This window comes from Ochotona princeps, chromosome 1, assembly GCF_030435755.1.
Source record: "Ochotona princeps isolate mOchPri1 chromosome 1, mOchPri1.hap1, whole genome shotgun sequence".
Classification (NCBI taxonomy): domain Eukaryota; kingdom Metazoa; phylum Chordata; class Mammalia; order Lagomorpha; family Ochotonidae; genus Ochotona; species Ochotona princeps.
The window spans coordinates 114765101-114777888 of record NC_080832.1 but is presented as its reverse complement, the minus strand read 5'-3'; the positions used below and the strand labels follow the sequence as shown (position 1 = coordinate 114777888).

The 12788-nt window shown below is 36.0% G+C and overlaps 1 protein-coding gene across 1 annotated transcript in view; it reads right to left on the bottom strand.

Annotated features, from left to right (window-relative positions):
* The window catches only part of TSBP1 (testis expressed basic protein 1), a 55409-nt gene extending 43081 nt beyond the window's left edge, over positions 1-12328 (bottom strand). Inside the window, exons 1-9 of the mRNA XM_058669835.1 lie at positions 12103-12328; positions 10911-10997; positions 9802-9834; positions 8963-8995; positions 7611-7643; positions 7487-7516; positions 7373-7393; positions 4513-4530; positions 3997-4017 (exon numbers count right to left, since the gene is read on the bottom strand). Coding sequence (XP_058525818.1) covers positions 3997-4017; positions 4513-4530; positions 7373-7393; positions 7487-7516; positions 7611-7643; positions 8963-8995; positions 9802-9834; positions 10911-10997; positions 12103-12115 — 289 coding nt within the window. The 5' untranslated portion in view covers positions 12116-12328. The remainder of the gene's footprint in view (positions 1-3996; positions 4018-4512; positions 4531-7372; positions 7394-7486; positions 7517-7610; positions 7644-8962; positions 8996-9801; positions 9835-10910; positions 10998-12102) is intronic.
* Positions 12329-12788: the final 460 nt, after the last annotated feature.

Below are 12788 nucleotides of genomic sequence, written 5' to 3'. Positions count from 1 at the left end.
TTTTCAAAATAACCTCACCAAAACAAAAGTAAGCAAAAAACCTGTTTGAATTAAAACCATATCAATGGAAAGAGAAACTATAACTATTGAGAGTACAATATTTTTATGTAATCTGGATAAAAAAACACAAACTTGGAAAGAAAACCAAAAAATGAAAAATTTTTATTATAACAAGCTGTATGAGGAAGTAGAGTGAATTTGTTGCTTCTAAAATCAAGTCACTTTGATAGTTTAAAACCTGGATACAAAATTATAGTAGATATTAAGTATTTAATAAAAGCAAAAATCAGCTTTTGTAAAAATTTGTAATTCCTACATATAAATAATGTTCACATAATTTGTTTAAGATATAGTAGCTAGAAAATATGGATGCACATTTTTTTTACTATTCCAAGTGGCAGTGGTACAAAATTATGACACAATTTGCTTTTTATTAATGTAGATAAATGGAAAACTTTTATATATTTTAGTGTATCTCACATATAATTATCATGGAGTTCAATTAAATAATAGCTAGTAATAGCAAAAATAGCTATGAACTATATAAATGTTTATAAACAGTGGGATTCACTAATCCTACTTCAGAATAGATGACCTGAGTAAACTATTTTTCATGTGTTTGAGCATAATTTTAGTGATTTTACTTGTCATGACTGAATTGGAATCATTGAGAATACATCAGCTGAAACATGATAGAAAAATACTGTAAATTTTCAGAAACTGGGAAATCGTTAAAAATTACATTACATTGCCTGTTTCTGTGTTTAAGTATTACATTATTTTTTTGAAAATGTGAGCTATAATGATATGGTCACAATTAAACTACTTTAGGGTAAAACAGTTTTTTAAAGATTTATTTATTTTTATTATAAAGTCAGATATACAGAAAGGAGAAGACAGAGAGGAAGATCTTCCATCCAATGATTAACTCCCCAAGCTGCTGCAGCTGAGCCATTCCAAAGCCAGGAGTCTGGTGCCTCTTCCAGTTCTCCCACTTGGGTGCAGGGTCCCAAGGCTTTGGGCCGTCTGCATCTGCTTTCCCAGGCCACCAGCAGGTAGCTGGATGGGAAGCAGGGCTGCTGGGATTAGAACTGGCACCCATATGGGATCCTGGCATGTTCAAGAACCTTAGCTACTAGGTTACTACACCGGGCCCAAGGAAAAATTTTAAACAGCATAAATAATAATGTTATATGCATTGAAATAAATGGATAGTATAAAAATAAATATAAATTTACTTAAAAGATTTTTGGGGGATATTTAAAATTAAAATTCCATAGAAATTGAAGTGAAAGATGTTTATTTTTGTGCAGAAATATTCTAAAATCCATGCATATGTTTGGGTCCCATTTTCTAAAACATTTGTTTTAGGAAAGAAAGGAAGGAGATGGGTATGAGAAGGTGGACAGAAAATACTTCAGCTTAATTTGAAACTGAAGAAATAAGACTGTTTTAGCAATTGTCACATTTGGATTGTGGATACAAATGTGCTAATTTTTTGTAATTGATTTTGTTGTACATATTATCTTAAAAACTTCATTGAAGGTTTGGCATTGTGCCACAACTGGCTGAGCCACAGCCTGCAGCACCAACGTCCCACATGAACACTGGCTTGAGTCATAAATGCTGCACTTGGAATCTGGCTCCTTTCCATGCACTTGGGAAAGCAGTGGAAGATGGTCCAGGTGCTTGGGTCCCTGTGCACCGGTGGGAGCCCTGAATGAAGTTTAGGGATCGTGGGTATTTGATGCTAAACCAGTGGATAGCAAACCAGAGGCTTCTCTCTCTGTCTTTTCTCCTTCTGTAACTTTACCTTTCAAATAAATAAAGCACTTATCTTTCTTTGAAAGAAAAAAATGAATTTTTAAATTTAGTTGAAAGAAAATAGCAAATATTCAAAGAGTTTGTAGAAAAAAATGAATTAAAAGCTGACTTAATTTTGCTGCAGAACGTTTCTTTTCTTTTTTTTTTTTTTTAAAGATTTATTTATTTTATTACAGGGTCAGATATACAGAGAGGAGGAGAGACAGAGAGGAAGATCTTCCGTCCGATGATTCACTCCCCAAAGTGAGCCGCAATGGCCGGTGCTGTGCCGATCTGAAGCCGGGAACCTGGAACCTCTTCCAGGTCTCTCACATGGGTGCAGGGTCCCAAAGCATTGGGCTGTCCTCGACTGCTTTCCCAGGCCACAAGCAGGGAACTGGATGGGAAGTGGAGTTGCCGGGATTAGAACCGGTGCCCATATGGGATCCTGGGGCTTTCAAGGCGAGGACTTTAGCCTCCAGGCCATGCTGCCGGGCCCTGCAGAATGTTTCTAAATCCAAAGGACTTGTACATAGGATGGATTTTAAATAAATTTTGAAGATACTTTGTACAACTGGAGATTAAAAAAAATAGAATTGGAACTCGGGATAAAAGTAAAACACAAGCTGTATTTCTCAAATTAAGGCCTGTCAAGTTCCAGACCCTCCTATAAGCCATTTTCCTGCCATTTTTGTCTTCCCTAAAGAATTGAGGGTGTTGGGAATTTGACCAAGCAGTCTTCTTCATCATTCGCTGAGGAGAAATGCATCTCTTTTGAAGAGTTTGTCTTTCTCATAAGACATAAGGAAGTCAGAAGAAGCCAAATCAGAGTTGTAAAGTGGATGCTTAATGGTTTCTCCCAGAAACTTTCACAAAGTTGCCCAAGTTTGATGAAAGAAAAAACTGGGTAAGAGCATTGCTGTGGTGGAGAAGCACTGTCTGATGAAGCTTCCCAGGGGTTTTTCTGCTGAAACATTGGAAAATGTTTTCCAAACTCCCTCATAATAAGTAAATGTTATTCTTAAAATGAGCATTCTCTAAAAGCAAGCTTGGCCTTGGCTCCTGACCAGTCCACTTTTGCTTTGATTGGGCCATTTCTACCTCTTGGAAGTCTTTACATTGATAATACTTTGTCTTTAGGATCATACTGGGAAAGCCACGTTTCATCTACTGTTACAATTCTTTTCTTCTTCCTCTTTTTTATTTTAAAGAGTTAACATATAAAGAGCAAGGAGTAGAGGGAGAGAGATGTTCCCCCTTTGGTTCATTCCACAGATAACTGCAGTGCTTGGGACTGAGCCAGACTGAATCTGGAGCCAAGAGATTCAGCCTGGTGTCCCATGTGGATGACACAAATATCGGGCCATTTTTTTGCTGCTTTTCTCAGGCCATTATCAGGGGTTTGGATCAGAAGTGGAGCAGTCAGGATGTGAACCAGCACCCATATGAGATGCCAGCAAAGCAGATGGCTGCTTTGAGTCCCTTGCCACAATGTCAGCCTCATCCTACTACAGTTCTTTAAATACTTCAGTATTTCAATTCTACCAGCCAGTGAAAGCTCTTTTACTTATCTAAAGATAATCTGGGTGTAAACTTGTTAGCACCCATTGACTAGAAAGCTTCCTCCACTTTAATTATCAGGCAGAATTGTGTAAATTGAACCGGTTGAGATGTCTATGGTTCTTTTTTTTTTGTTTGTTTGTTTCTAGTCTTGTTAGTCCTCTTCAATTAGCATATATACAAAATTAATTTTTACCAGGTAAATTGATATATGTGGTCTACCACTGCAGGCTTAATTTTCAATTTCATCTATTATCTTCCTGAAGTGAGTCAATAATTTGTAATCCACTCATTTTGGGGGACACTATTTCTATAAAGTTTTGTAAAGCAGCAATGGTGTCCCCATCCCTCCATCAAGTTTCACTATAAATTGAATGCTTGTTATTGGTTTAATTTTTGCAGAATTCATGCTGCTCTGAAAGAGGCTTTTTCAAAACTTGTATCTTTTCTTTCTTAGTGCCTCAAAGTTGGATACTATTCACACATGTTACAAAAGGTTTGCTTTGAGTTTATTTTGATGCAAAATATCTTGTAATCCATGCACAAATTTTTCCTAACACATATTCCCCATTAACAGTTTGAAATTTTCCTATGCAAAATCAGTAATCCTGAAAGAAGCCATAAAGAACTTACCCACTGAGTTATTTGATGGTGCTGAAAGAAAAAAATACACAGAAAAAGGGTTAATAATCAGAATTAGGACCCCATTTGTTTTGTAAAGCTTCAACCAATGTTATCTCCTCATCAGGAGTTGAAACACAGACCTAGAAATTGTTGAAGACCTTGTTATTGGAACTGGAAGCCACACTAACCAGTTATCTTTTATTCTTCAAATCTCTAAAAGGATCTGATATTTAGCAGACAATATGATATTCTTATAAAATTTCATGAGTTGACATTCTTTCCCTGCCCTCATCTATTTCTCCCTTATCATTCTGTTTCTTTTCCCTTCTTTTGTCTCACTCAAAATTTCCTCTATACTTTTCCCTTCTTCTTGGTAACTTTTGAGCTTTCTGAATTGAAACGCCATTCTAGACCAGTAGTATGTACTACTTGCATGAATTGGTGAAATTGGTCTTTCCTCAAAGACCTCAAAAAAGGAAGGTGTTAATAATGAAAGTAAGTTATTAATAAACGAAGAATACTTACTGTAATACCCTTTTGAATCTGAAATAGAAACAAAGCAAATTCATCATGGATTTTCTGATTCGGTGGTTTTGATATCATCAAAGAGGATTTCCCAGTCAATACTCTCAAATATTCATACCAACAAGAAGCTATGGCATGGGCTCGGCAGCGTGGCCTAGTGGCTAAGGTCCTCGCCTTGATCCCATATGGCTGCTGGTTTTAATCCCGGCAGCTCCACTTCCTCTCTGTCTCTCCTCCTCTCAGTATATCTGACTTTGTAATAAAAATAAAATAAATCTTAAAAAAAAAAAAGAAGCTATGGCATAACCTCCTAAGGTCTTAACTCATTATAGTTTAAATTTGCATCCCATTTGGCTCCTGATTAAGAGAAGACCTCCAATAATACTGTCAAATGACCTTGATAAAATAGTAAACTCTGTACTATTGCTTATACCTACAATGTCACGAAACACATAACAAACAGAATGCTGGAATCCAGACTACACAGCAGAAGGCTTATATTATTGTAAAACACAGAGGACAAGGGGAGAGATAGCGGGGAGGCAAAGGAGGGAAAGCAAGGGAGTTCTATAACTAAAAAACTGTATAGTGGAAAGTAAAAATTGAAGAAGGTTAAAAATATAAAATTTGCATTTCCCTTATGATTGGTACTTTTGAACAGATTTTCAGACACTTGTTTGTTATTTACATGTCTCTTTTTGGAAAAAAAATGTTTATTTAGAGCTTTCTCCCATTTGTAAATTAGATTATTTTCTTGCTATTGAATTATATGAATTTCTTTATGCTTTGGATATTAGTCTTTCATTGGACATATGGCTTATAAAGCAAAATACTCCAATTTGTTGCCTACATGAGATACATCTCACCAACAAAGATCAGCAGAAACTATGTCTCATGGATTCTGATATTTTTAGCTTCATTTCTTCAAAACATGTTTTATTTCTCATTAAATTCTTCACTGACTCATAAATCATACAATAGCATTGCTTTCTTCAAAAAGGTTCTTGATTTTCTTTTTCATTTCTTCAGCAACACATTAGTCATGTAGTAGCATGTTATTTAACTTTATGGCGCTGTAAATTTCTACTTTTTCTTCCTGATGGTGATTTTGTTTTGTGACTTTTTATTTAAGGGAATGTATGGTTATTTGTGTAATGAAGACTATCATATCCTGTGGCATGCTGTTTGACCTCATGTAATTGTGAAATTCTGTTTTTCTTCTTGTTCATTTTATTTTGTGGCTATTCACTTGGAAAGCTTTATAGTAACTGTGCAGTGGAGACGGACATCTCCAGATGTGAGGGTATGGTGCAGTGTATCACTACTTCCAGATCGAGGATGGATTCCCAGTGAAACTGTTGGACGTGTCATGGCAATGGGATGCTGGGCTCTTTGCCATTGTCCATGCTTGTAATAATGGAATTATGACTGTCTAAGAGGAACTATGCTGTTGCAATGATATGGGAGAACTCAGGGCGGGGGAGAATTAGGGTAGTTATTGAGAAATCCCGGGGCCTATGGGCCTGTATCATAAAATGATAATAATATGATAATAATATAAAAGGCCAACTTAAAAAAAGGTAGGCAAATCATCTGAACATTTCTCTAAAGAAGATATGCAAAAGCTATTAATTACATGAGAAACTTTTGGAATATTTGTTTTAATTTCTTCTTTGACCTTGTGGTTGTTTTAGAGGCTACTATTTAGTTTACATATACTTATGGATTTTCTAGCTTGTTTTTAATGTTCACTTTTGAATGTCTTGCTAGACAGGTATATTGGTGATGAATTTCACCAGGTTTTGAGTGGTTGGGGAAGTATTTTTCTCACTTATGTGAAGGACAAGTTTTGGTGCAATTGGTTGGCAACTCTTTTCTTTCAGGATGTTGAGTGTATAATCTCACTGTGTCCTGTGACTCGTCTAAACATTTGCTTGAAAATATAAGCTGTTTCCTTGGGTACAACCACTCTCAAGATCATATTCCCAGTTAGGTGCAGTCTGTCAAATTTGCATTCCTTCTCTTCATCCTGCAAATCCAGACCAGAGAAAGTTTTGTTTCCTCAGGACACTTGTTCATGGGGATACACTCATTGATCCACCCTGGACAGTCACATGAAATGCTGAGACAGAACATGAGTCACAGAATATTTGGAGTGTTTGTCGGCCAACCTGTGGGGTACAGTCCAGCAGAATTCCTTATGGAGTCTGAGGGGTGAGGTGAGTTCTCAACCTCCCTCTGCCATTCAACCATGATAATTGCTTCACTACTCTGGAAGAGGTGAAGAAAAAATTTGCCTACTAGGAAATATTCCACAGTATTGGAGTGGATGAGCATTAACTATGCTGTTACTTTGCATCGACACTCCTCGAGAGGTACAAGGCGGCCTGTCTTGGCACTGAATTGTGTCATCATAGGGAAAGGTGATGTGGAAAGAATGAAGCTCTTCCTCTTACCTTCTTTAGTGTAACTATTTAAAAATTGTGTGGTATAACTTTTTACTGAAATTTCTCCACTGAATTCCTGGGTAGCCACAAAGATATTCTTATTCATGGGTAGTTGTCTAAATCTATATTTACATAGGATAATGGTAGAAATCGCTCATCCCACCATCTTGCTGAAACTGCTCACATCTTACTTTTGTTAACTGACTAGGAGGTAGAAAGAAGAGGAACTGGAAACCATTGGGGGGAAAGGTGTCTCACAGTGTGAACAGAAGCAGTTCTGAATATTTCAGAATATTCTATGAGCTATTTTCATTCCTTATCTTTTCACCTTGATATGTTTATGCTCTATTTTGTTGTAGCAGGAAGAAAAAAGTGACTTTCCTTTAGTCTTCATAAACCTTAAGTATACCTACCTCGGTCACCATATGAGATGTCTAAAGGGTTAAAGAAAACAAAAATAAGATAATTAATTTCTTTTAAAGAAACTTACATATTAATTTTAGCAGTAAAATATCTCATTTATTTACCACTTTCTGTTGAATATGAATGCTTGAAATCTAAAAAAGAAGATGGAAATATATAATGAGATGCTAACTTTATATATACATATATATACACACATTATTTTTGTGTTAGATGATTTTTTTTTACCTTTTGCTCTTTTAGATCTCTTAGAGAAATAATCTGGAAAAGAAAAAAAAACAAAATTTACTTACAGTCTATAAAAAATACCATTAATAAAATATTAATAAAATATTTGCTACTTTTTCCAGATACTCTCATTTTTCAGATGGGGCTTTATTTTGGAGAATAAGCAGTTCCTTTGTTCGTTTCATTACTTACGACATAAACAGTTAAATAATGGCCAAGTTAGCTTCCCTTTTCATTCCTCAACTCTTGAGAATTTATACACTTATGGTATGTGTTTAAGTATATCCACATCCACAACTTTAGGACTTCATAATTCTAGTTTCGTCAGTATGCTTAGTGACACCAAATTTAGTAGCTGCTGAGAAAAATTAATGAGTTTTGAAGAGTTTAGGAGTTAGACCCTATGGGGGTACAGGGTCATCTACTGAAAGTTCTGGTGAATGGATATTGAGAGAGAATAGTGAATTCTGAGGCTTTAGGGACAAGGATAGTTATGATACATTGAAATCAGTGGTATTTGTGTTTCTGCAAAAAGGTAACAGTGCCTTGGATTTTCCTTACATTGAGACACTTTCTTAAAATGGGTTTTCAAATGTGCTTTAATATTAATCTTTATTCACATGAAACCACATCTTCCAATCTGAGAGATGTCATTAACCATTTAATATTAGTAAATGTTAAAATTCTATAACATGTAATGAGCCAAATTTTTGTCCAAAATAGAGGTACTATGTTAGAATAATATTAGTAACAAATTCAGTAATAAAATCTGGACTTAACATCTAACTCCTTCCTTAGTAAGTATTCTTAGATAAGTTTCAGACCTTATTAGCATTATTTTTAACTTCTAAAATGTAAGTAATAATTTTTTCTGTAATAATGTATGGTTTTCAAATGTCTTTTAATATGTATGATTCCATTCCATGTTTAATTCACCAATCTGTGAATTATCCATCTTCTCCTCATTTAAACATCTAAAAAAACTGCTCTTAACCTTTCTAATGTCTTAAAGGTAAGTAAGAGCTGGAAATGAACTATTTCATGACCCTAGAAGGGGAAATATTTTCCTTTTCTAGAAAAAATGCATAGCTCTATTTTATATATTTGTGCATATCTGTATTATATGCAAGGAAACCTTAGAAGTTCATGGTAAATTTGCATTATCTCTTAAATCCATGCTTGATGAACCATTCAAAGTCTTGTTACATAGTCATGGAAGATTGGAGGGAGTTAAATATATCGCAAGAGCGAATACATGCAAACAAATAATTATGCTCAAAGAGAAATGAATCTATTTTTTCTCCAAAGAACACATTTCCGTTTAATTCTCTAGTAGTTCCTAACCTATTTACCTCTGTCATCCTCAGAGTCCAGAAGGCCAGCGCCTAAGGAAAAAATGAAAGAGAAGTCCATGTTTGCTTCTTGCTTATGAGTGGGGATTTATTCCAGACCAAAAATTGATATAAACCCAAATGTTCAGTGAAGAATATTGTGAATTCTTTTACTTTACAGAAACTAGGGATTGTGGTTGGTAACAGGAGCAGATGATAATAAGTGATCGCCACAAGTGTCATTATATTTGGCTACATGATGATCAGAAGGACCTTCAAAGCTGCTCTTACTTCTTGGTATTTGAACATCTAGCTCTTGATTTCACTCTCCTACCATTGGCAGAGTACCTTTCTTAGTATACAGGTGTTTTTCCAACACTTATGGAATTCTGCTTTGCTTCTTTACGTCTTGAACATCTCAAGAATAATCATCTCAGTTGTACTTACGTTATTCCTAAATAGTTTAAACTAAGCTATCCAGCCACCTTACTAAGGTCCTTTTCACTCTGAGACTTAAATCTTGTGCACAGCGCCCTCTGCTGCTGCTGTGCCCGAGGCTCCCATTTCTCTGCCTTGGTAGCGCTCTTGCAGCTCTCATTCCAGGAAGCATCTCAGCGCAGCTTTAGAATCAGGCATGTTTCCCACTGCTGGGCAGTGTTCAGCACTAATTCACACGGACAAAAACACTTTGACGTTCAGTGCTGCTCAGAAGTCTTTGGCAGATTTCTGCTAACTTAGAAGTTCAGTTCATAGAATGAAAACTATGGAAAATGGTGGAAATACAACGATGAGCAAGACAGATTTACTTTGTGCCGTGTGAACATTGCTTATATGCTTTATGTATTAATGTAAGTACTTACTCTGCTCTGAACTGTATCTGGAGATATGAGTTTCTGTGGAAGAAATATGCAAAAAATGGTTTTATTGGTTACCCGTAAGAATTGTTCTCCCCCAAACCCAATTTTCTTCACTGTAAACTGTGTTTCTTTGCTTCTAAGGTGGTCTTTCTGATATAATACATTATTAGTTCTCACTTCTTTTCAGGGCCTTAGCCAGCTGTAGTCTATCTTTTTATACTACTTAATCTCTGTTACAGAATATTACTGATTGAAAGGGAATGGCAAAACATGTAGAAAAATCTTAGGAAGATGAACTTTATGACATGGAAAAGGTCTTTGCTTTTATAAACCTTATCTGTTTCATTGGCAAGTACTATTCTATTTGTCTCATCTTACTATTTCTTTATGCTAAATCACTAAAAGTTCCAACTCTCTATGATATTAGATATCAGTGAGTACTATCATCTTTCATTTTATTTTTTATGTGAGTAATATTTCTTGAAGCATAGTTTTCTTTTAAAATGTTTTTGTTACTCTTGTTTAACACTCTGAGTTAGAGACATAAATTCTCAGAGGGTGGCCAACTGCCTACATGCAGATGGACCATACACTTGGCAGTGACCCAGTCTTTCAGCAGGTCGGGCTAAGGTCTTGGGATGTTTGGAAGAGTGGAGAAATTTGCAAAATGGGAGGCATGCGTGGGATTGAGGGAACTTTTTGAGGGCATTTCTGTCTTGGTAGGCTTTGTGTCTTGGGGCCAGGTGGTTGAAAGCAATGCAGAGGGTCTGTGGAGAACAGTATAAGGCAGAGGTTAGACTGGTTCTTTGGAATGCAGCAGCAAGTCCCTGATGGGGATTCTCGATTACTCCAGGACAGTAAAGCTGAGGCTTGTGTCCTTGCTCCATCAATCTAGAATCTGTGTACAGATGATGGAAGTGAAACACTGGTTTTTGGCTGCTTCCTGCTGATAAAGGCTGATGACTGATGGTGTAAGCTTTGAGAATTTCGAAGTGCAAGGGAAACCACTACTATTTCTTGATCCTTGATCCAGAGATAAACTCTGACTGACTCTAAGTACTCCTCCCTCTGACTTTCACAGGGAATTGACATTTTGATACTGTATTACTTACCATTTTGCTTGCGTCGTGTCCATCTTGCTAACAAAATAGCCAGAACGGCAAGTGCCAGTAGAGTCAAGACGACAGCCAACGTTATTTCTGAAACAAAAACTAACCTGTAGGCCTTCTTATTTGGGCCAGCTCATCATCAGAGGCAACTTCTGGTCACTTCCTGCTGTCCACTAGATTGTCCTCTCTTTCTCCTTGCTGCTACTTTGGCACCTGAATTCCTTTGTCTCTCATTTCACTATCCTCACTTTCCTGCGTGTACTAATTTCTTATCTTTTGTGTTAGTTTCTTTGGTTACATATTTCAAGGAATTCAGAGGCTGTTCCCCGTAGTTTAGAGCAGAAAATCCGACAGATTTTTCTTTAATTGAATCCTTTACTTCAAGACAAAAAGTTAGAGGGAATCAGTGGTTTTCAAAACAATCCACAAGTGTGTGAGGTAGAATAAATCATGCTGGAACTGTTCAACTTTTGTTTGTGTGTGATTTATTTGCATTCAGTTGACATTTGAGAAAATCTTGTAGTCATAGGAAAGGGAAAAATTAACTAATTAGACAACTTTCCATGATTTTGAGGAACAGAGGATATTAAAGTTTTTGGAGAAGAGGCAAGATGAGGGGAAGAAATAGGAATAAGGGGAAAAAAGGATGAACTAACATTTAAACTATTTTATACAATGAAAAATTTGAATATAAAATCCTGAAAGGCTAATGACAGAGTGTTACACCAAGACTAAAACTACTTCAAATTTTCTCTTAGAGAAAAAAGTGGTAAAATCAGAATAAACCTCTAGAGAGTAGTATTTCCTTGAATAGTTTCTCAAATATTCTATCCTTAGGGTGGTTAGATGCTGACCCACCTCAGCTATGAGTAAATAAGAAGAAACAACTATTTTTCAGATTTGAAAGAGATCATAGAATGGACACTACTAAGAGGTGAATTAATGGGCTCATGAATTTTCTTAGTTTTTTTTTTTCTTTGATCAATTCAAACTTAAGAAACCATGGGAAACAAACTAGTGCTATCACTTTGGAGCTGAGTTGGCTGTAATTTATTTCTCACAAACTCACAAAGGAATCAATGAAAGAGAAAGAAGTGGCATTGGGAAGGAGGGTAAAGGAGTTGTGTTAAAATTCAAACAGAAGCTTCCTGGATAACAGGATCCAGGAATCCTCAGAGAGGGAGCTGATCCTTACCCAAAGCTGACATTCTCCAGGAACTGTCTTCAGCAGGTTCCTGGTCATCTGGATTTCTTTGTCAGAGGCAGATCAAGATTACACGAACAGCTCAAACTCACAATTTCTGAAGAGTAGAAACTTGAATGTCAGGTAGGCCCTTATAGAAACAGGTATGGAAAGTTACTAAAGAATTTATATCTCAAGATATCAGATCAAAGAAAACTATGCTACTGTGGTCTATGAAGGTTCTGGAATCTGTGTCATAACAAAGACTTAGAACTTCAGAAAGTTACCAGGAAAGAAAGGAATGACCAAGAGGCTAGGAATATTTAAGAAGATGTTGTTAAGACCTTACACTTTTGTAGAATTCTAGAAGGAGATTATTGTACCTGGATTTTAGTTTCTAGTTTTCCACAGAATCTAAAATCAGAGATTATACCTTATTCATCTTTTTAGCAATAGAAGTAAAGGAAATCCCACAGAATAGACACTAAGAAGTGTTTGATGATTAAAAATGAGCAATTTTTCAACAATTCCAAGTTGTTGGTGTTAGATAACAAGAAGTCAAGGAAATAACAAGAAGTCAGGAAACCTGCAGTAGTAGTAAGATTGAGAAGGTGTACAGGATTTCACAAGCCACTGTGAAGAGCAAGGAGAAATATAATTCATTTTAGAGTGCTACTAACCACAAATCTCTGTAGTCA